This window comes from Equus caballus, chromosome 6 (assembly GCF_041296265.1).
Source record: "Equus caballus isolate H_3958 breed thoroughbred chromosome 6, TB-T2T, whole genome shotgun sequence".
NCBI lineage: Eukaryota > Metazoa > Chordata > Mammalia > Perissodactyla > Equidae > Equus > Equus caballus.
The window spans coordinates 22365066-22390008 of record NC_091689.1 but is presented as its reverse complement, the minus strand read 5'-3'; the positions used below and the strand labels follow the sequence as shown (position 1 = coordinate 22390008).

The following is a 24943-nucleotide window of genomic DNA, read 5'->3' as shown; positions in this document are numbered from 1 at the left end:
ATCAACCATACAATGGTTCTGTAAAGACCCAGAATGAATGACCAAGGGATGGAGGTGGGAGGATAAAATAAATCCCCTTCTGAGACCTTTAGAATAAAGCGCCTTGAACTCCAGGGGGAAAAAAACAACAGGCTTTCTGCATACCCTCTTGTATAACAAGACTGGGCAAATCCAGACTGGCCCTGCATTTTTAAAGAAAGATCCCTGCTACAGAACTTCTAGATGTTAGGATCCATATAAAAGTCAGAGTCTTTCCATGGAATCTGAGAAATATCAAGGAAGCTACTCTGCCTGCCCCACTCCTAGATTCAAAAGCCGCTCCGCACACCTCAAAGACTTGCTTTTTGCCTGGTGGAAAGAGTTTGAGGCAGAGAATCAAGAGACAGTTCTGTCACCTACCAGCAACCTGACCCTGGACAAGAAAGCCACTTAACCTCTCTCTACTTTCGCCTTTTCACTGGGGAAACAGGGAAATTAACACTTGATGCAAACTTGCATGAATGTTATAAAACTAACGAGAACCACCAGATTCGGGACCGCAGAGTGGACTACAGAGACCGCTGGTTCCCCTCTAGCAATGACAGCCTCCCTACTGGACCCTGGATAAGAAGATACCCAGAGAGCACCACGATTCAAAGACAATGCCAAAAGATGGCAAGTCGTTAAAGATCTTCAAAGTCCCCACTGCCCAAGAGCCTTCCAGGCACATACCCTTAAACTTGGTCTGGGCACGAAGCCAGGGCCCCTGGTGCTATTATCCTCCCAGAGCCCAAATTCCACTACCAATGGTCCAACCAGTACTGTGCCCACTGCAGGGGACACGGAACCACTGCCTCTCAAGGCAGCCTCGGCTCTTACAAAGTTTTCCCTTTAATATCTGAACCAAAATCCATCTCTTTGAAGCTTCCATCCATTGGCCCCAATGAAACCCATCTGGGCCACCCGGAACAAGGCAGGACCGTCTTTCCATCATTTGAACACCGTTAGCTCGCCCCCATGCCCCTTGTCCTTCGTCACAACTCTTCTCCCCACTGACTTCAAAGGTTCCTTCCATGATACGGGCTTCAGTGCCCCCGCCTTCCTTCTTACCCACATCTGAATTTACTTTCACTGTTCTACAATCATCATAAAGCACAGCACCCAGATCTGAACATCCAACGTTTTCCTACATAGAATAATTCTGAGCAAATCAAATACAATTTAAAATCAAGAATGTCAGCCATATTTTAATGCCCAATGTTCCTATAAAATAGAAATACAAGTAGAAATGGGATACCTGAAGTTATTTTTAAAAACTGAACACCGCCTTCACATTTTTTATGGTATGGCTAGAAGATGGGTTCTAAGAGGCTTTCTCTCTGTCTCAGAATTCTCAATGGGAAAGCGTCCTATTTCTGACAGTCTTGATTAATATTCTAGTTTTCCTGGATAAAAACATCACAAAGTTTCATAATATTACACAAAGGGCCACAATAGTTGGAAAAACTCTCACACACTTTTAGAGGTTATAATAGATGTTGAAAGAACAGATCCAAACCTAGAGGGGCTCCTGGCAGGCTGGGGGAAGCCAATGCCTGGGGATGCTGGAGAAATACATGGGGACCCTTTTGTGGTGAGCTAGGCAGCACCCGTTACCCCTCAAAGGCAGCAACCTCAGGTCTCAGCCCTGGGAACACCCAGGTATATATCCATCCACCTCTCTGAGGCACTTCTGCTGTCAATGACATAAATCACAAATCACAAAGGGAGAGCTCACGCCTCCAGCTTGTACCTCACACTGGCTCCACACCATAAGAAGGGGGCTGGATTACTTTCAAATTTTTGACTTTATTTATTTATTTAAATTTAATTCTGTTTTTTGGAAGATTAGCCCTGAGCTAACTGCTGCCAATCCTCTTCTTTTTGCTGAGGAAGGCTGGCCCTGAGCTAACATTCATGCCCATCTTTCTCTACTTTATATATGGGCCGCCTACCACAGCATGGCTTGTCAAGCGGTGCCATGTCCGCACCTGGGATCCGAACCAGCGAACCCCGGGCGGCCGAAGCGGAAGGTGTACACTTAGCCGCTGCGCTACCGGGCCGACCCCTTGACTCGTTAAATGCTACTAAGAATTATATACAAGCCCAGTGACTGGCTTGATCGTCCAGACATCTTCTCTTACTCATCATGTTCACGAGCCAATCAAATTACCAGGTCAGAACTCGAAATATTTATAAAGATAAGGAATTCTTCAGTCACAGCTTCTGCTCCTATAATTTACTAGATTCATTCCATTCATTTTAAGTTGTAAATATAAGAAAATGATTGTTCTGCGTAAGGTAGGTCACAGCATCTTCTGCTGTCCAGCGTAGAATTTAATGATTGTTCTTCAGCAGAAGAGAACTAATATAATTGAATATAACGAGTGCCAGAGCCATGAGAAACTCACGGAAGGGCTGTCCTCATATCCATCAGGCACACCAAGAGCCCCCACATGGACAGAGTGGTTCCGGCTTTTGAAGCAGCATAAATACTGATGATAAATACCTCTGGCCTCTCCTTTCTGAACAAGTATGCCGCAAAGGGGAAAAATCCCCAGCGCCAGAACCTCTGCGCCCAGCTGAGAGTCTAGGAAGACTGCATGCTGGGCTCCGTCTTGCGCTTGGCTGGAGAATCGCACTGAAGCGCATTCGGGAAGCCCCAACCACTCCCTCAGGTGGGCTCTGGGGACATCGGAGGACAGCACAACCCCTGCCCTTAAAGGGCTCTGATCTACTGCACTTATGAAAGGGTCAGCGGCACAGACTTCCCCAGGGATCTGTAGGAGGCACCGTGAAAGGCCTGAGTGGTTTCTCTCCACCTTCTCTCCATCTTTCCCTTGGAGGCAGACCTGTGTGGCCTGCGCCAGGACCATTCATGCCCTTTGGCTTCTGGTGGGTTGGGTCAGGGCGGGGCGGGGGGCAGGAGACCCGAGGAAGGCAAGAGAGTGAGGTTAGGGTGCTTCCTCTAGGCTCCTTCACCTTCCAGGTCATCGTAGGTTGGATGTGTCCCTCTGTTGATGGCCACAGCTCCTGACTGGAGGACTTCCCCTTCTCTCTCTCTGGGTCCTAATAACTGCCCCTCCTTTCTCTGTTATACCCCTGGGGTTCTGCACCATCCCTCTACCTCTTCCCCCACCTGCCCATGCCTCTGCAGATACTCCCTATGGAAAGCTCCCCGCATGACCCGGCTTGAGGGTGCCATGTCTTCCCTGGGACCCTGACTGAAGTAGCTGACTTCCAATGAAATTTTACTTTTCCCATACTCTAAAGACATTTGAATCTAGTCATTTGTTCCAACGGGGTATGTCAAAAGCCAGACAATTCAATTACTTGACGGATATCTTCTATAGAACTTTTAATATCCACAATTGTGACTTTTCAACATAAGGTCAGGCAGTAGACAATACACTGGCAATAACCAGTCACTGTGCCTCGCAGGAAAGAGAAATAGAAATTTAAAGAGCACCCTCTAAAAATAAAACATACACAACTAGCTTTAATTTCAAGAACAGAATGCTTAATTTCAATGGTTGATGCAATACACTTTGGATTAACAGTTGATAAGAGTATTAAAAAAACAGTGTACATCACTGAATCCAAAATGACCTCAATTGTAGGATGCATTCTGACTTCAGAGATGATAAAATGTGAGAAAAAAAAGTATGCCTTAGATATAATGAAATATAGTGTGTCTCACAGAAATCACTCATTCATAGTTGGGTAGGTAACTTTTCCTAGGGAAAAATGATACATTTTCTTTTTATAGAGAACTTATTGTCTTATTTTCTCTGGGAAAGATGTCATGGCTGTTGGTACTACAGAGAGAATATTCTCTCAACTAGAAAGTGAGGGGCGGTTTCCTCTATGATCACTGGCCTTGAACTTCTGAACACATATCAACCATTATCATCACTCATGCTTGAGACATCGTCATGACTTCTGATTTGGGTGTTTCTATGGCGTCTGGGAGTCTGTCCTCCTGTCTGCATCCCTGCCTCAGTGGGATGGCTCTTTAATGAAAGAGCCCATAGTTGTTTTAGGGCTGAGGATCTGCTCAGCCTTGTCATACACTATCGCTCGGAGCACACAGCGCAATCCCAGTCACTCGGCAAGTGGACTGCAAACATCATAGACATCCAACTGGTTCATGGTCACTTCTCAAACTTCCTTCAAACTCACTGATGGGCGCCTGGGACACTGGTCTGAACCAACAGCCCAACGAAACATAATTGCTTCTAATTTCCTCTAAGGCTGTATCTTGTTCAGAGAGTTTTCACTACGTCAGTATGTGGGTGGGATAAAGTATCGACAACGTAGTTGCAGGTGGACTTGATAATCAGCTTCCACCTAGTGGTGCTTTTGAAAAAAGTCACTGATTGGAAACATGATACAATGTTTATCTGTGAAATGGGCGTGAGGCCTCACCCTAAAGCAATCCTACTCTCCCCCTGGGTACATGTGGCTCACGTTACCCGTCCTGGCGGGAGGCCAATCTTCTTCCTGATTTTACCCCAAACCTCTCGTCAGGGCAGGGGTGGCCACACGTGCCCAGCTGGGTGCTCTCTGCAGAACGGTTGTTTGAGGGACTCTCATCAATGCTCAGCATGGGTGGCCCATTCCTTTTCCAAAGGGAAGGTCAGTGGCATCTCGGGTGGTGCTTTGATCCATAATCATTATTTTTCACCACTGCTGATATAACGAAATCATCCTCATTTATCATAACAGGAGAAAATCGGTTTTTATTGGCTAAACTTGTTAGCAGGAAGCCTATGGGAGGCAAATGGTAAGAAACATGGTGACGAAGAAGGGTTTTCAGACTCTTCCCCGCTTGGCCACCAGGAGAGCCCAGCAAGCTACTCGACACTCCGAGCCTCAGTCTCCCTGCAGTGGAACCACGCCGCCACCCAGCTCACAGAATCACACAAACAACGCAGTGCATGCACCATCAGCTCTGCCCCTCCCTTGCTAACGTATGCATTGTGGGTTTACAGGCTCGTCTTTGGACACTGGGAGGGAACAGAGCACTTCCCCTAACATCGCAACTTACAGTTTTGAACAAACAAGCAGAGTATTCAGAAAAAGGGTGGCAGGAATAGAGAAAGAAAAAGGATACAAACGTTAGAGAGGAAGTTCTGCCATATATGGAATCCTTGTTGCAAACAGAGTCTTTTACTATTATTGGTCTCATAAATGATAATTCATGTCTCACAACAATGTTCTGCCATTTTAATTTTCCTTTGAAGTATTTCTTTAACTGGTTTATTACGACTGCAACAATTCCCCCTCCCATAACATGTGTGTGTATCTCCACGTGCATCTGTGGAATAAAAAAATGTAAACCCATCTGAAGGAGCCACTTGGAAAGACCACATCCGGCCATCACTAAGAATTAAAACTAAGGACTCAACAAGTCAAAGCAGAGTCAAGACAAACTGTGACAACTGGAATATTAATAGAGCCCACAAAACAGAGTCGGTGGATGCGAACAGAAGGGGTGTTTATCATGACATGTTGCTGAAAGTCAGAACTGAGGCAGCTGTCTTATTAGGTATAAGATGAGCCAAGATCAGAGAAGATTCCTAAATTAGGAGAGGCGACAGTCTTTGTTAGAGGAATACAACACGGCACACCTCAGTTGGAGGGGACACTGGTGACCCAGGTTGCCAAAGAAGGACAGGACCAAAGACGTTCACCAGGCACGTGATGGGGAGACCAGCATTACCATCCACCAGGTGACAACTACCTGAGAGTAAGACAAGTGATTTGGTTGAACCATCTTGAGAATCAGGCAGCGATGAGAAGGCTCCGAGGGCCCTCTAGCGCCACCCTGTAAACAGAAGGCACACGCAGTGACCTGGATTATGGTGCATTTGTGCTTCTAAGGGTGCGTGATTTCACAAGTTAGAGTGATACAAGTTAACTTTCAGAAACGCAGGCTCTCACCCCCAGGTCCCCGGGAACCCTTACCTTCAGCGGTGCCGGAGAGCCCGTCGGCTTTGAAGTTGCTGGTACTTTTCTTCCTTCGGTGTTTCTTTCTGTTGGCGTGAGGGGAGGGGGGCGGGTCGAGCTTGGGGCTGGTGGTACTGGAGATACTTGGGCTGGAGCACACCGAGTCGCCCAGCCCCGTGTCTGCCACCGGACCGGAAAAGGCAAAAGAACGCAAAGGTTAAGCGCTTAAAACGAGCAGACTTTCGCAAAAATACGAAAGCAACGTTCCTCCAATATCATACAGAGCCCTACAAATAATACACTGTCACGAGATCGCTGGACCGGAGGCCTTGAGGATCCATTCTTAAAAGATCATGGTGGCCCTCGCACATGGCGCCCCATTGTGCCCGCCATTCAAAAACAGGCACTTATTTCTGCATTGTCTTTATGCGCTGGAGAATTTCAGGTTCTCTACTTTGCATGATGGGAGATCTGGAAAAGGAAATTGGGAGTTCATACTTTTTACATGTTTCTATTTCTCTTCCCATAATTCCTTAACATTAGGAATGAAATAAAGACACTCAGGAGTACATACAAAAGGTCCTCTTAAATGGGTGCGATTCTGTGTGCGCACAGGACAAAGGTATTCCAGATTCTCTTTCTTCTACCCCAACATTCCACATGGCTGTTACGTCAGTTTATTATGAGTGAAAACCGGCACGCCATTTCTCTCTCTCACCCATGTCCAGCAATGGCATTTGGAAGTGATACAGCAGACCTGCCAATCTTTGACTCATTGAAGCTACTTATAAAATTTTAACACCAGTGCACAAACGTGAAATTCACTCTCAGTGAAACTCTCAATTTATTTTGTCTATTTTTTTTTATTTTTTATTTTTTTGAGGAAGATTAGCCCTGAGCTAACAGTTGCCGCCAATTCTCCTCTTTTTGCTGAGGAAGACTGGCCCTGAGCTAACATCTGTGCTCATCTTCCTCTACTTTATATGTGGGAGGCTTGCCACAGCATAGCTTGCCAAGCAGTGCATAGGTCTGCACCTGGGATCCGAACCAGCTAACCCCAGGCCGCCTAAGCAGAACATGTGAACTTAACCACTGTGCCACCAGGCCGGCCCATATTTTGTCTGTTTTTATCTTTACCAAAGAGAGGACCAAAATAGTACTAAAGGACCAGGAATGGAACGAACATGTAATTCAGCCAGAACAAAAAATTACACTGAAAAAGTGATGAAGAAACACCTTCCAAACACCTTCAAAGTCTTAAGAATTCTTTTGTATTTTTTTTTAAAGATTTTATTTTTTTTCCTTTTTCTCCCCAAAGCCCCCCAGTACATAGTTGTATATTCTTCGTTGTGGGTCCTTCTAGTTGTGGTATGTGGGATGCTGCCTCAGCGTGGTTTGATGAGCAGTGCCATGTCCGCGCCCAGGATTCGAGCCAACGAAACACTGGGCTGCCTGCAGCGGAGCGCGCGAACTTTACCACTCGGCCACGGGGCCAGCCCCAAGAATTCTTTATTTCATGATTCAGCATCGTTGCAACTCAAAAGACAGAGTTCTGTGTCATATACATCATTCATCCAACTAATATTTTTTAAGCACCTACTGTGGGCCAGCCACTTTTCGAGATGCTTGGGATCCATCACTGAGAAAAACAGAAAGATTCCGGTGTGAGTGGCACTTACACGGCAGCTGGGCCACGACCCGGAGTACGTCAGCAGGTGGTGAGCGTTATGAGAGAGAAAAGGAGCACATGGAGGCTTGGAAGTTGGGGAGGTGGTGGCAGAAGTGAGGGGACACTTGAAATAGGGTGGACGGGGCAGGTCTTGCTGAGAAGGTGACAACTGAGCCAAGGCTTGAAGACAGTAAAGGAGTGAGCTGGTGGATGACCGGGGGAGAAGGAAATAGCCAGAACCTGGTCCTAAGATGGAAGCAAGCCTTGGTGGGTTTCAGAAACAGAAAGAAGGCGAGTGGCTGGGGCTGGTGGGGACGGTCGTAGGGAACAGCATGGCAGAGAGGAAGGGCTCTGCTGCAGGGGCTCCGAGGCCACTATAAGGACCCTGGCTTTACTCTGAGGGAATGGGGACCGGCTACAGGGTTTTGAGCAGAAGAATGACATGATTTCAAATTTAAAGATCCTTGAAATCAAGCTGAATTTAAAGCAGTTTCATTTTGTGAAGTTCTAGAAAATTTTATCATATATTGAGAAATGTAAAAATATACAAATTACAGTATTTTTTAAGATAGATATATGGTTCCAAAAATGCCCTGGGATGCAACTTCCTGACATCCTAGGACCAGTGACCCCTTGCCCATCCTTGCATGGTGCAAAGGGTCAACCTCCTTCCCATGTACCCATCACATGTGGAGGAAAGGTGCGGAACCCCTCCTGGGAGGGGTGGGGGGAGATGCCCCAAAGCTGCTGCAGGAGAACCTGGGCAGCACCCGACGGCACCGACCCCTAGACCGTGTCAACAGGGTCCACTCTTTGTGGGTGGACACTTGCTCACAAAATGCTGCTGAAATACCATTCACTACTTTAAGGAGTTGCAGGAACTGTGACAACTCAGTGTCCGGCCACTTTTTCTCCCCTGAAACTGACACGCTTCCATTTCTACCAGACTCCCATCCTCCGAGGCCGGACATCCGGCAAACCTCTTGGGTGACTTTACCCACGTGCAGCGAACAGTCCTGAGCCCTTGTCGGCTGGTTTTGTGGCTGTTTCAGGAGGGAATACAAGTTTAAGTAAGACACAGCCTCTGCCTTGTGGAGGCTGGGACTCCAGGATGAATCTTTATTCACAGTCACCATTTCTTTTCTTGCACAGCCTTTCCAGCTGGCTGCCTGATCTCTATTTAAGCCACACTCACCCGTGGTCTGGTCCTAACCCCCCAGGCCTGGACTGTGTGGCCAACTCCAGGAGGTCTCTCTCCTTTCAGTTTTTCACCTTTTGTTTTGAGGAAGATTAACTCTGAGCTAACATCTGCTGCCAATCCTCCTCTTTTTGCTGAGGAAGACTGGCCGTGAGCTAACATCCATGCCCATCTTCCTCTACTTTATATGTGGGATGCCTGCCACAGCATGGCCTGACAAGCCGTGAGTAGGTCTGCACCCAGGATCCGAACGCGGGCCGCCAAAGCGGAACGTCCAAACTTAATCCCTGCACCACCAGGCTGGCCCCCTAGCTTTTCACCTTGTAAGTTGTCCCCATCTTTTACAAAACTAATTTTCTAAAGTAGCGATTCTTATCCATCTTTTTAAAATCCTAGATCCCACTGAATATCAGATGAAAACTGTAACTACCAGAAAGAAAGGGCTAGTCTAATCAATATTTGCACACAATTTCTGATGGCTCAGAAGCTGCCTGATGTTGCTAAGGGGGTCTAGGGACCCTAAGATCGTTAGCTGACCCTAAAGCAACCCTTTTACATGTTATCTGATGCTTGAACCTTATAATGAATATTTTTGCTCCTTTCAAATATTTTCTGCCCAGGTCTTAGAGGTCTCTATCCTCTGGCTGCATCCTCTCTGCCTATTAGGTGTTAAGAACCCATCCTGTGTCAGGCATGGCATCGGACCATGGGAAGACAATGCTCACGAGGACTGTGCCCATCCTCACTGAGCTACACACCAATCACGGGGCAGAGGAGGAGAACAGCAAAGACAACCGCCCTCCACGGCAGCAGGGCGGGCATTTCATTACGTCACTCTGCCCCTCGGGTATCCGTTCAATTCACTGCACCATGTTCTTTCCCAACAACGCGTCTGAATCCTTACGTCACTCCATTGCTGTAACGTTCTCTCCTAAACCAACAATTCTCATCTCTGAACTCTTACTGGTCCTCAAGTTGGGGCTTTCTGTACACGGCTGTCTGTCAGTTATCTGGAGCTCACTTGCACGCTCATTTCCCCCCACGGTGAGCTGGACAATGCTGAGCACACAGTGCTTGCACCATTATAACATAAACATCCTCGGCTCCCTTCCATTATCCAGCGGTTCTTTCTTAAGGCACGTACCAATATATCTTTTTAAGATACCCAGAATATACACATAAGCTCTAAAGTTATATAACAGCTTCCACAGGGGTGATGGCTCTGTTTCTGGGCTCTTTATTCTTTCCCAAGACTCTTTTCATCCATCTGTGTTCCAACAGCACATGCTCTTCAAGGCTATGGCTCAGTCATCTTGGTCCCTCATATGGCAGGGCAAGTCCCTGAGCTTTGCTACCCTTCACACTTGTCTCAGCTATTCTTGGCTGTTCTGAGCATGCAGCCTTGTGTATCCATCCAAGTCAATGACAAAGATATTGAACAGGATGGGTCAAGACCGAGGCTCAGACTTTCAGATTCACCACTCTGCATCTGGAAGCTTCTGAGAGTGATCACTGAACAAGACCAAGATACATCATATTGTCCTTGCATCCAACTCATATACCTTTGACCTTGCCTATAAAGAAACTATGGACCGATCTTGTTAAATACTTTGTTGAAAGCTAGACGGGTACCCAACTTACACATATTTTTGACAATTTTAAAACAATAAAGGGAAATACATTTAATATTTTTTCTCCTTAATAAACTATCTTGATTCAACTAAATCACAATTAAATTTTCTTTTCTATATAAACACAAAGCATTCCTTTAACAATCTAATTCAGAATCTTACTGGGATAGACCTTAAACTCACTGGTATATGGCTCAGAATTCACCTTTCTGGAAACCAAAATGATGTCTGTTTCTAGACATCTCCTTCCCTTTCAGCTGGAGAACACTTTTTCCAAAGTAAGTGACAGGGACATGGCAATCTCATTTCCAAGTTTTCTGAGTATCTTGGAATATGTGTCGTTCCAGGAGAAATTCCTGGCTCACTTAAAGCAGGTAGCTAAGTGGCAATCTTAAGAAGGAAATACTGAGAAGTAATGACACCCTCCTTCCCCTGAGGGACCAGCAGTGCCAATCACATCAGCACCTTACAGCCTCCTTGCCCTTGGCATCCTTCAACACCAGTCCCTCTATCCCACACAGCTCTGTATTTCCACTAGTCCACTGGCTTGCAACTGGGAACCCAGGCCCAGGGACATCTGTCAATGTCTGGAGCTATTTTTGGTTATTGGACTGAGAGGGGTGGAGGCACCACAGGCATATAGTGGGTAGAAGCCAGAGATGCTGAAAAATATCCTTCAACACACAGGACAGTCCCTGTGACAAAGACTCATCTGCTCTAAAACGCCAATGGTGAGAAAGCTGCAGAATCAGCATTGTTTTTCTAGTCTTCGTCAACCTGTCAAACGCCTCCTCTGGAATGACGGTCTGTCAGTGCAAACTCCCTCACACGGGTAACCTCAGAACGCTTGCTACACCTGGCACTGACCTGGCTCTTCCCTGGGGACACACCTCCCAGGGGACGGCACTGGGAATCCCACCCTCACACACCACATGGCATGCAGGTGGGCCAGGTGTCCTCTCTGCTCTCCCTGCCATCTGCAGACCGCTCCTCCACCCTCAAGCCCAGCCCCTCTGAAGCGTACACCCTCACCACCCCGCTCACTGCCTGCTGACTCCCGGTTACGCCCCTTCATCCCTGTCTACTTCAGCAGCAGCTCACCCCATCCTCACTGGTGATGACGTCCAGCTCCTCCTGGGTGCTCCCTCCAGGTCCCGACCTCTTGGGCTCTGCTTTCTCCTTGAGAAGCCCTTTCCTTCCCTCTGCCTCAGTACCCTCTCTCACAGTCCTAACCCAGGCCCGCCACCAGCAGGAACCAGCCCCTGTGGGTCTTATTTTTGCCTTCCATGCCCTTGCCCACGTCCTGTAGCCCCAGCTCACTTACACTAGGACCCACCTCCGAGAGCTCACCTATTGACCCATTCAGTCTTTACCGACTAACATCTGCTTCTTGTCCCATTTCTCCCCTTACCCTGTCGGGACATCACGCACAGCTCAGACTCTGCCCTCGATGTCCTTCTCCCTCCATCTTTCCTGACCAGGACACCCCAACTCGACTGATAATTTCCACCCTCCTCTTGCTCTATGCCTGTACTCAGGCTTGGCTGGAGGAACACAGTCCCCAGCCGACTGGTCTCCTTTACTTTTATGGCTCCAAAGCTGGGGAGAGGGGACCAACCTCTGGCCTGCCCTTCAATCCTCTACATTCCTGGAGTAAATCCATTCCCTGTTCTCCAACACGCCACGTCACACCTTCTCCACCCTACTGAGGACCTCACTTTTCATCTCCCTGAAGACAGAAAACAAAAAAGCAGCCATGAGAAGACAGCACCCTGCTTCCTGTCCCTGTCCCGGGTCCCCATGGGCTTTGGGGGCCTCCCTTGTCCTGTCCCATGAAAGCACCCTTGCCCCCTCCTCCCAATGAACTGGATTCCGCCGTCTGCTTAGGAGTGGCTGCCCCCAGCAATCACACCCTCTCTGGCCTCATCAAAGGTGATTTTATCTCCCATCTCTAACAAACCCTCCCTGACCCCACGCCCTCACCCAGCTTCCACCTCATTTCTGTTCCTCTTTAAAGCAAAGCTCCCCCACAGCCTTTCCCCTCCTTGCCGCCTGTGCCTGGTCACAGCTGTCCATGCCTGACCCCACTCCATTCCGGCTCGCATCCCACCAGCCGCTGCCATGCCCCTGCTGAGGCCACCAGTGCTCCCGCCCCTGCCTCATAGTGGACAAGTCCCAACAGGATTGCATTAGTCTCAGCAGTACCCCACACAGTTCATGGCTCCCCCCCTTCCCTGAGAAGCCATGGTGAGGCTTTAGGCTAGCCAAGTAGGGTGGAAACTAGGATGTTGGGGTCCTAGAAAGCAAATGAGGGAGCCCCTCTTGGGGGTCCCCATTCTGGCCATCGCCCACAGCTGCCTCATGTCCAGCCCCTCCCCGCCTCATTGAGAGATGGCACTCACCACATGGTGACCCTACCTCCCCTGTGCATGTTTCCTTGCTACCTGGAAGCCTTCCCCATGAGAGCACAAGCCTTAGGAAGGGGCCCCTGTTCAAACTCTTCACCAGGACACAGCGGAGACACATTCGTGATGAAAACGGGGGTTCTACGCGTATGTGTAGACTCACGTTTTATAAAGAGCTGGTCTCTCTTTGAGAGGCGCTCACACAGGTGGATGGTGCTGCTTTTTGGTGTATAATACAGAAAAGCTACCAACTTTGCAACCCCGTTTTGAAACTAACCACAAGTGTGCTGCCCTCAGACCACAGCCGTGTAAGTTTTCGATGGTTTGGAACCTATTTTTGGGTGAGCAACTAGACCATGAATAAACTCTATTCACACTGCGAAAGCATCTCCCTTGAAAGACACCTCATATCCACCACACGCACTTCATGAGCACTCTGCCCTGTGAGCCAGCTCTGTCCCGGCGCCCGGGATGCTGAGAGAAAAAGGGCAAATATCGCTGTCCCCACAGAGCGCATTTCTAATGAGTGAAAGAAAGCCTATCTCCTTTCTTGCTTGACGCCTTTATGGAAGATGATTTTTCTTGGGTGATACTACTCGACAGAGGATCAAGAGGGGGAATCACGCCTATAGCGAGCATGTCAATTGCATGCATGTAAACGTATGTAACCAGAGGCCGCCTACATGCAGAGAGAAGGAAGTTGAGGGACCGTGTGCACGTCTACCTTCACCAGGGTGAGCACAGCCACACCGGCCCTATGGCATCCCTGAGCCATAGGACTGTGACTCTGGGACCTCTGCTGGGGCCATCGGAACCCTGAGAATGAGAGTAACAGGGAGACAAAGGTAAAACTGAGTCAGGAGAAGACCCTGGGGCAGCGCGAGGAGGGGCGGAGAAGAGAAAATGTGAAACACGAGCCCTGATGTGGCCACTGGAGGGAGGGAGGGGGAGAGGAAGAAAGGCGAGCTTTTAAGCTGACACAGTGTCGTCATACAATAAAAAAGCAACAATCACAATTATGGAAACAGAAAGCAGGACTGGCATGTAAGCCCCGTCAATTCTTTCTCAGACAAGGAGGAGTATGCATAAAGTCAGTGATGTGCACGGAGCTCCTCGGGATCCACAAAGCACTCCCGTCCACTGCCTGATTTGCTGCTCACAGGGCCGAGGGCCCACCCAGAGAACTGTCCTCGTCCCGGTTTAGAGATGACAAGCTGGGCAGTGACTTCCCAGGTCATCCTGCAGGTGAGGGTGGAGCCCCCAACCCTTTCCACTGTCTTCTGCCTCTCCATGTCAGTGCTCCAATAATCCACAGCCCAGGCCCTGGAAATGTGATTCCAAGTTTCTTGCTGGAGGAAGGACAAGCGTTGGCACTGTAACCATTGTGAGGGTGGGCGTCTACGGTGGGTGGGCTAAGCAGGCACACAAGTACCTGGGAAACCACGTGTCCTGGGGTAGGGTCACGGGGAGCAGGTACAGCTCAGGAGTGGACGGCTGGGCGAGCACAGGCAGCTGCCAATGCAAGAAGTGCTCCTGCAGTAAGAGGAGGCTCCAGGTGCCAGGACCAGGCGGCCTGACTGGGGCAGCAGAAGCGCCAACAACACGGGGGAGCCACCACTGTGCCACAAGAAGGTGATCACGGTGGCGAATGATGACAGAGGTCAGGGAGGGGCAGGGCCCATGGTCAGGGAGGCCGTGACGGGAGACAGGACTCCGGCAGGCCCTGCCTGTTCTCCAGGCTTGGGGGAGCCTGTGGAAACAGCTTCAGTTTCTAGTGAACTGGGTACTGAGCCCTGGTGCTGGTATATTAATGCCCTGGGCTTCTAGGCCTCGAGAACTTCCCTTCGAGAGAAGTTGTTTAACATTCCCCTGGTTTAAAATATGAGCAATCAAAGAGTTCCCGGCTCCCATGCTGTGCTTTCCCATTTCCGACGACTCCTCCAGCCTGCCAAGGTACCTCTCAAAGGAAGAGGCACGAAAGCCCGGCCTCAGACGCTGTAAATGAGCTCCAGCCGCAGCCCACGGAACGCCATCGGCTCCTCCCGACTGAATACAGATAACGCATTTTATTTTGTATCAATTACTGGGCACGGGGACAGACGCCGGCGGTCGACAGCGTTAAACATGGGAGGGGAGAGGCGAAGAGAAAAAAGGCACGCCAAATTAAAAAAGCAAGCGCCTCATTACTCCGCATCTAAACCGGCGTTGACGGAGGGTCGTGGAGTCCCAGAGACGCGTGGCGCTGAGCCGGGATGGGCCAGTCCACCGCCATCCTGCACGCTCAATGTTGGCCATTAGTTCTTCCCAATCGGGCATCAATGTTCAACGCACACCCCAAAAAATATATAATACGAGCAATAATGATAACAATCTGCAGTCTCTCCGAGCTTCAGTACGTGAAGTATGAGTCAAAGAAGCAGCTTCACTTTTCACTGGGAGAGCTGACAAGCATGACTAGAGGGGAAATAAAATAACATTCCGTTCGCATAAATATCAAGCAGCCTGCTTGAGACTGATGGGCCAGGAATGTATTCTTAGCTATCATTCCGGCAGACAGGCCCAAGGACACTCATAACTTATTTTACAATCATTTAGTTTCAGCTCAAGTGGAAAACGTGACAACTTATCTCTGCTGACAAGATGCCATATCGAACCTTACAATTAACTCTCCTCCGATTATCTGCCCAGCCGATCATTAGCTAGGCCATTTTTGATGAACTGTTGCAAGGAGCTGACTTCGGTGAGAGGCGTCACTGCCAGGTGTGCGGACAGGGTTTTGATATCCCGGCTGATAGTCAAATAGGCCGGGCCCCGTGTGTGTGCTTCCCATGGTCCCTGCTGTTCCCAAGCGTCTTGAAATGTACCTGTAGGGGGAGGAGTCCTTCTGCGCCGTGCTAGAATGGAGCCGTGCATCCTTGCAACCGTTATGATTGCAACAACTATTACTGCTGTGACTATTGCTGTTGGCCCTCCCAATGCACCTCCCCAGCCCCCATCAAGGTCAGAGGCCAGGCCTTTCCTCAGACTCTGGAGTCTGTATTTCAGGGAGCGGTGGGCGCTCCGGAGGGACACCTCCCGCCACTCTTCCTTGGCAGGCTTGAAATGGAGGGGGGACACCAAGCATTTGCTGCAGGGAGACACCCACACTGTCTGGAGGAGCTGCTAATGGTCCTGAAGGCCGGCTGACTGTTAATTTCCTATGTGTTGATTAAAGATACAAAACGCTTTAAGATGCTATATTCATAAGCATGCATCCCCATTAAAAAAAAAAGGAAAAGGATAGGGGTATGCACATTAGCCCTCCTTTCTTTTTCGCTTTCCCATATACCCTAATTTACTCATTTGGCCGTATCAGGAACAATACATTGCTAAAAATCAGTTTTTAGTATTAAAAGAATTCAAAATGATCAAAGACAGGGCTATCTGTTGGTGTCGGCGGTGGTAGGGACCAATTGAGGGGTGAGACCTTCTGAAAACTCAAGATGAGGTCATCCTAGGAGCTGATAAATTAAAACCCGTTTCCTTTGAAACAAGGCCGGCCATCTAGAGCTCATTTGGATCTTTAATAAGGGCTCTGTTCTCTCGAAAGCTCAGAGAGATGTGCTGGCTGGTAAATAAAGAACAGGCCACCTCTGCCATCCAAGGAAACCACAACATCCCGGCCTCTGTTGAAAGGTGAGTGTGAAGTGAAGTTCAAAACCTCGCCCCATCGCACAGGCCCTTTGACGGGGGCTTTCAACAGGAGGAGGTTTACTTGAATCCCCATCTCTGAAGATGTTTCAGAGACGCGCACATTGTCCGGTCCCCCTTTGCCGCACACGGCGCTCACACAGAGGTGCGCGGTGTCAGAAGAAGGGGCAGCGGGGACACGATGGGGGGTCGAGGAAGATGACAGGTGTTGGGGGAAAGGAAGAGATAACACGGTGCTGGACTGAGTTACAAAAGTGGGGAGGAAAGGATGACAATAGGAGGAGCCAGAACGGAGAGAAAATATGGGGGAGAGCGTTTCCTACCCGGCCGCGTTCAATTCCACCAAGATGTCTCTGTAAATGAAGCCGAATCAACTAGAATTCAGGAAATTTGATCTTCATTTACATGAAGCCCTTACTTACTGAAATAGGCTTGTAAAGCCTTAAAAAAAAAAAGGCACAAATTCTGATCACTAATTAGGGTACAGGGTTTCCTTTATTCTTTTTTAAAAGCTTCAGTGCACGGTTGTGCATCCTAGTTGTTAATTTAGTTCTCTGTGTGCACTGCCACTGCCACAGTATTTAACTGACAGACGAGTGGTGTGGGTCCTCGACTGGGAAACGAACCCGGGCGGTGGCAGCAAGATCCCCGAATCTTAACCACTAGATCCCCAGGGCTGGCTCGGATTTCTTTTCGAGGGGATGAAATGTTCTAAAACTGACTGTGGTGATGGTTGCACATATCTGTGAATATACTAAAACTATCGACTGTACACTTTAAATAGAGGAAGGGTATGTGATGTCAGTTCTATCTTCATGAAGCTGTTTTTTTAAAAAAGAAAAAAACAGAGTGTGGTCATTGTGTTAAATGTTACAAAGCTATCAAATAAGGATGACAAAAAAGACACTGGGCAGTCTGGCCAGATGTAGGGATGGTGTCAGAGCGGAGGGTTAGGAGGGGGCCTGAGGACACTCGGAAACTTAAGCAAAAGGCTGTTCACAAGACTTGGGCCACAAAGCTGAGTTTGAAAGGGGGTGATGTGGCTGCCTGAGCCTCCAGTCACCTGCTAGGACCTGGCTCTATGCCTCAGACCAATGGTGGACCCTGGAACCTTCTGTCCTTCTCCAAGGGAGTTGTGTCAGCCTCCTGCCTGTGCCATGGAGCACAGCACATGCCGGTGGGTGCCACAGCCTCATTCTTCTCAAGTTTATGTCCCCTCCCCCCCAAGTCACATTTCTCTACTCTCCGACTTCTTGGCACGCGCCGTTCACTTTGTGCCATCATCATCTTTTCATCTCCCCCTTCTTGCCCACTACGGCAGGCTTTGGAATGGCACCCTCGAGTCCCTTTAGTTTTTCCTCAGGCTCCCGATGGCCAGCTTGCACTGAGTACCATCATCTTATTTTGGGGGATGAAAGAAAGAACATGTAGTGTGGTCAAGTGAAGCAGAAACCTCAGGAAGTCAGAGTGGGAACATGCCAGGAAGGAACGTGTCAGGGGGTTACAAGTCACCATTTTATATTTAAGGGTGGAAAATCAAACTGTTCTCTACCGGATTTTTAGCTGGATGCAAGTTGCACACAGTTTAAACTAATCCAGCATACTCCAAAAACCGTAAAGGACTCTGAGCCGTACTGTTAGGTGAGAATGAAATCATTTCAAGAAATCCCTGTCTCTGCAGCCTCATCTCTTTTTACATAATCAGCCACAACCATTTCTCAAGTTTGGTGCTTAGGGCTGCTAAATTACAAAGAGATTCTGTTTCAGCGGGAGGCTCCACTGGCTGAGCAGGCTGGGGAAAGGCTGAGCATGTCTAGGAGAAAACTTAATTAAATAGGGAAGTTAATTAAACGTATGATCCCTCTTTGATAACGTACATTTCCCATCTTTAGAAACCTAGCTGCTTCTGTTGGAAGTCACATGGAGTCAAATTACCAACCAGCACAAGAAGATGTCCTCGTGTGAGGTAGGGAAGGCTGGCCCTAGCTAGGCAAAGCCAGAGAGGGCTCTGTCCAGGGTCCTGAACATATTCAGCCGGTTCATTCCGCTCAAGGTCCAGAAACACACCAAAACAAGGCTGCTTCTTCATGGCACATCCCTGCTCTTAATCTACTGACATCATGTGGTTTGAAAAAGTAGAGCGATGGTGTCCCCAGCTTTAAGAAAACCTGATACCCAGAAGCCCAGACGGAAAAAAGAGGTAATTTGGTTGTGACATATCATCCCATTGCTCCAGGGTCAAATGTCAAAAAGGTAAATAATTGGATTTTTTTTTTTAACCTCATAAAGAGCAGAATGTGCCTCAGTTTGTTAGTTATTTCCCTACTGCTTAGATGGATTTCAAATTTTTGACCATAAAGCAACACTTTGGCATATCTTTTTAATATTTGGAATTATTACATCAGGACAGTTTTCAAGATGAGTCCAAGAAAATGAGTATTTGTGGGGCTCTGGATACAGGCTGCTAAAACCACTTCTGGAAGTTCTGTGCCTTTCCCACCAGCAGCGAGTGAGGTCAACAAACCATCACATCTTTCAAGCCTGGATACTGTCTGTTGGCCGACTCGCATTTCGGCTCCTACCCTGCCCACCTCCTGATAAGTAAGTCCACGGTTCTCAGCATGGCCAACATCAAGTCACATAAGAGGAAGGAGATGGACGGCAGGGAGAGAAGCACACGTGGGTTCCATGAAAAGGAGCCAGCAGAGCAGTAGAATCCGAAAGACAGTTTGAAATCCCAGCCTGGCCACCTGGCAGCGTGGTTTTGGGTAATTCATCTCTTTTTAGCCTCAATTTCTTCATGTAAAATGGGCAAAACAGCTCTCCTGAACACCTGCTCATGGCCTGCCACACCCCAAACCTGCTGCCTATCCACCTTGATCAACAGCGACTCTCCCCACCTGGCTGCACAGGCCAAGGGCCATCCCAACTCCTCCCTTCCTGTCACGCGCCAAAGAGAACCAAGAGGATGCAGCACAACATGGTGCTTTGACCATGCACTCAGTGTGGTGCGAGAACAATTGACCGACTAAAGGACAGACTCACTCACCAGTGTCAGACCCTCTTCCAGCGCTGTAACCACAGAGGCAAGTAAAACACAGCTCCTGTCCTCAATGGCTTACGTTCTACTGGGGAGATGTTATCAATAAATACACACACACACACACAACTCATGTACATAGTCACATATAGACACACTCACACACACACATTAGAGGGCTGATAAGTGCTGTGGACAAAAATGAAGCTCAGAGGGTGGAGAGTCACTGGCAGGCTTCTGGCCTCCCTTAATCCTGAAAACCATGCAAACGTAGCTGCAGTGGGCAATCAAGGCTTTTAAAACAATCATCCTACAAATTGACACTAAGGACTCGCAGCACGGAACCGCGACGCAAAAAACATACGCTACTGATAGCAAAAGAAGATCATAAATTTAGGGGGAAAAGTTCTGATAACTATTAGAGAGGATCTTGAGATATACTTTTAGATATGCCACAATTAAAGTTGGACCAACTACAGTGCCGACAGCAGACAGCTGGATGCCTGCAGCAGCAGGGCAAGGAGGGCCCAGAGACCCTCACCATGAAGTCCTCCCCAGCCCCCCATGCGGAGGAGGCTGTCCTCTTCTCAGCGCCCTCATGACACTGTCCCCTTTCGTCACCGTCTGAGTGCTATGCTTTGGTTCTGTGGGGGTGTCCTCTTACGTGGTATGTGCCTCTGTATGTGCCTAGGAGCCAGTGGGCACTAAACAAAAACAAGTGCTCATTCAAAAGGCTTTTCAGGGGGCCGGCCCGGTGGCGCAGCGGTTAAGTTCACACGTTCCACTTTTCGGAGGCCCGGGGTTCACCGGTTCAGATCCCCGGTGTGGACATGGCACCGCTTGGCACGCCATGCTGTGGTAGGAGTCCCACATATAAAGTAGAGGAAGATGGGCACGATGTTAGCTCAGGGCCAGGGTTCCTCAGTAAAAAGAGGAGGACTGGCAGTAGTTAGCTCAGGGCTAATCTTCCTCAAAAAAAAAAAAAAAATTTTTTTTTTTTTTTTAAAAAAAGGCTTTTCAAAAAAGAAATGCACCAAGATGCAAACTGTAGTACAAAGAACATAAATGTGAGTAAAGTCTTTGAATGTTGGAGGAAACAAAAATCCAGTGTATCTATAATTATATATTTAAATCCTAGCTAAAAAATCTGTATGAAATATCCTTACAGTTTTGACCACTTTAGAGGATAAATTATTACCATATGAAGATGATAAATTATGTTTACTTTTTACAGAGATCTCGATTTCCCTTGGGCATCACATCTAATGTTTTGTTATATCTGAGGTCAACAGTGGGTTTTTTGGGGACAAAATCAAATGCTAATTTGCAAAGTCAAAGAAATGATACGTTCTCAACACTTAAAATAATACTTGAAAAACTTCTTGTTCTGTGTGATTTCACTACTGTTTCCTAAACCATGGGACAGGAGGTTTGATTATGAAAAGGGAGCCTTGTGGTTCCCAAGCCTTTATTGATGGTGGGTGGCAAGCCAACCAGAGAGGGGAGTGATAGCACCGTGGTATCAGGTGCCTCAAACAGAAGGCGGGCCACTTGAAAGAGAGGCCCTGCAGGCCTCAGAAACTCCATTCCTTTCCGCCACACCTGGGCCCTAACAATTGGCCCAGTCAAGGGGCTTGTGGTTACTGAGTGGACTCGCTTGCTCCTTGAGCCACTCAGCTCATGGGGAAGCTTTAAAGGGTTCATTTCCATTGGTAACCCATCCATGATGGTCTCCCACAGGAAGTTCTGGAGCTGGGGGAGGGCAAACTGTACCCACCGAGGGCCACAGGTGATGAAGCTCATTATTTAGAGGAGCATGACCTTGACATGCTCCAGGGAGCACATGCACGTGCATACGCATGTGTGCGTGCACACAGACACGAGATATGTACTGATTCGACAAATACCCACCCAACGCCTGCTTTGTGGGGGGCACTGTTTTGGGCCCTAGGGAAATAGCAGCAAACAGAACAGAAAGATATTACAGGTTTAAAAAAGAGATACGATTAACAGCGTAAAAACCTAACAGATTAATCCACTTGTAAAGCTATATCACTACATATTGACGTGAAGTACTCAAAATACATTTACCTAAACTCGCATCATGAGCTGCTCTGGGTATCTGCTTTGTACCTGTATAACCTTTTAACAAAATAAACGCTTTTGAGAAAAATATAGGGGAAAAAAAAAGGTCCCATACTTAAATGTGAGGATTTGTCCTATGAATTTTATGTTTTAAGTGTTACATGACTTCTTCAACAGCCACTGAAAAGGGAATATTTCTCTTTCCTGCTGTTCTAGAATTTTGCTAACCTACCACTAACGACTAATGACTGCGATACATACTTGATGCAGATTCCAAGGCTGGGGTTAACCTCTAACTTCTTCTGCCTGAAAACTAGACATTATCAACCCACTCAGGTCTCTAACTAGCGGCAGGTGAGCGCGGCTGCAGCAATTCATTTGAATAAAGAAGTTGAGATATTAAGGTCATCTGTACATTAAATATTGGAATCAATCTGGTGTGGCATTAATAAGAAGATGAGGCTAATGACCTTTCTCTTTTGACTACACTATTAAAAAACTGTATCTAAAATATTTACCAGGTCACGTATATGTAGCAGGTAGGATGACAGAAGCTTCCCCAAACCAGAGGGCAAATGAGTAGATCAGAGTGGACTCCTTTGTCTCTACCCCAAATCTGTAGTTAAGATTTCTCCTTCTTGCAAAAGAGCCTGACAGTTTCCTACTTTGGCAAGCTCTAAGTTTTGATGGGGTAAAAACTGCCCAGTCCATGAAGGGACCGGCAGGCAGCCTCGGGTGACGTATCTGAAACCCAGATTCGGATCATCTAGGATGTGAGGCTATCGTTGATTCTGTCCGGGCATAAAACAAATGATTCCCACGGATGGTACCCGTGAAAACCAAAGGCTACATTTAAGGGTCCTCACAGGAATCACCTTAACTAGAGTGACACTCGTCCTGCTCTGCCTGGGACAACTCAAGTTTATGCCTGCTTCCCACATAATTATTAACATACTGTCACCACAATCTTAATCTCACTCTGAAATCATTTCCAAAAATGACAAAAAGAACAAAGTGCAAAGGAAATCTAATAATTATGACCATTCAACTTTGGGCAAGTAAGGGGTTTCACAAACATGGAAAAAGGCCCTCTGAAAACCTGCCCTGATTTTTTGTGTTCTAGGCGAGCGAATCTTGTGATGATCTCATGTCAACTGCAAGTCAGTAAACATGCCTGGGACCAGTAAATAGTGGAAAAGTTTGTAACAGGACAGATCACTTTACGTTGTCTGAAAAATCTGTCAAACATTATACTTGGGATAACTATCTTCACAAATAACCCCAGGGGTAAAGACACCATGAATAATATCTTGATCCCAAATTGTGGACCAAAGATCATTTCGTTTCTGAAGTATTGTTTAAAGTACAGCTCTTTTCAATAGTTCCATAACATTGGCCAAACATGTCACTCTTAGTTGTCTTCTCCACAAAAATGAGAAATCAGACTGTCATCTCTAAAACTAATCACTTAGTTTAAAACTAAGATTGAACTTACTTCTTACAAAAAGCAGTTCACAATCCGGCATTAATTCTAGAACATTCTTTTAAAAAAAGAACTGATGTCATTTGTGCGACAATAGTTTTATCGTTTTACTTCTACTGCTGTCTTGGAATTTGGGCTTTGTCCTGGCAAAAATAAGATAAATACAATATAATACAATACAATGAAGTGTGTGCAGATCCTGAGGTGGATTTGCGGTGAGTTTAAAGCATTTTCTTTATCACGGCTAAAATTTTGTCAATACAGTTCAATCGGACACTATGGTCGATCTTTGGGGAAATTGCTGTAAAGTAAAATGAAAGATAAGATTGTGTTCCTAAACATAATAACTGACATTTTTCTCTCTTTCCTTAAGCAGGAGCCCAGCCCCCTGTGGCTGATGGAGGGTCAGGGGAGGGCGCAGCAGCCCCAGCGCGAGAAGTGGAATCTGCCACTTGCTATTCATCAAAGAATGGCTCATTCCCATTCCTCCCCCACTGCTGCCTTTGATCCCCTGGGGCGAGATTCAAAGAAGCCACTACCCACCAGCCTCCCCAACCAGGATGTGGGCCTCCTCCCAGCCCCCAGTCCTCAGAATACATTTCTTTTCCTCTTCTCCCCTCACTCCTGCAGAAGGTACCCAAGGATCCCTAATTTCCTCTTGAAAACACGCTCACCAATTGCTCCTGCCCACACACCCTGTGATGTCCTCCAGCACAGCCCTGCCTGGGACTGGCTGGCTGTCTCCTGCTTGTCTCTGGGATTCTATGGAGTGCTGGGGTGCAGAAAACTCTGAGTCGCCACCAGGAGAGAGGGCTTTCCAGGTACTCTGGGCATGAGACTGGAAAGGTCTGTTTCTCACGTTTATCCAGGCCCCCTGGGGCGATAACCCACATCAGACACTCACACTCCCCCCACCTTTCACGTCTCAGACTCCAGTGTGGACCTCTGTCCACCCCGACTGGCTTTCCTAGCAGACACCGCGCTCTCCGTTTCCCAGCAGTGATGGGCGCGAGGGAGCAGTCTCATTGCTATTTTTAGCGTCCTCTCTGACTCCCTGGCTCTGGCCACAGAAAAGGAAGAAATGGGCGTATATATTTTCTTCCATGAAATCCAAGTTGGTTTTCTAAGTCTAGATCTCAGGACAATTTTTCACAGGTGAAGGTGTCTCTCTTTTCTCGCAGATCTTTTCATTCTGCGCGAACAGAGACTCTGACCTTTGAACCGCCGTTGTCTGATGGGCAGGAACATCCCACAGGCTAGGGGGAGGCAGCGTGGCTAGCTCAGTTCTGCCAGGGTGTTTATGCAGCCGGGGCAACTCAACGTAATTTGCTCTTATTCCATGAGGATGAGTGGAAAATGGGAAAAAGAAGATGGTGGAATGAGAGAAAAGAACGTGGCACCTATAAACTTAATATGCAAAACGGGCACAAAAAGGGAATCCACAAGGCATGCCCAGAGTGGCAAATCTACACAGCCTTGGAAACTGGGGGGTTTAAGCGGATCTGTTCAACTGTGAAGAAAGAGAACAAGATGATGCTACGGAGACAGTGCAGACTAGGCTGAGATGTGGCATCGTTAGGAATTTCACAGCATTTTCTAGCTCCTTTGGGAAAACACAGCCCTGCCGCCCCTCTCTTGTGAGGTGGTATAGCTACAATTCGTACAAAGTCAACTTTAATACGTTTCTGGGAAAACATTAAAAATGAAATTATACATGAAAATAAGAGCCTGTCTATATCTGACTTCACATCTGGTACTTCTCGAAAACAAGC

General features: G+C 47.7%; 1 protein-coding gene across 16 annotated transcripts in view; it reads right to left on the bottom strand.

Moving 5' to 3' along the window:
* The window catches only part of AGAP1 (ArfGAP with GTPase domain, ankyrin repeat and PH domain 1), a 558771-nt gene that overhangs the window by 124006 nt on the left and 409822 nt on the right, over positions 1-24943 (bottom strand). For 13 of the 16 annotated variants that reach the window (XM_070269557.1, XM_070269555.1, XM_070269554.1 and 10 more), the window contains one exon: positions 5989-6150. The exons of the other annotated variants lie outside the window; for them this stretch is intronic. In XM_070269557.1, coding sequence (XP_070125658.1) covers positions 5989-6150 — 162 coding nt within the window. The remainder of the gene's footprint in view (positions 1-5988; positions 6151-24943) is intronic. 16 annotated transcript variants of the gene reach the window in all.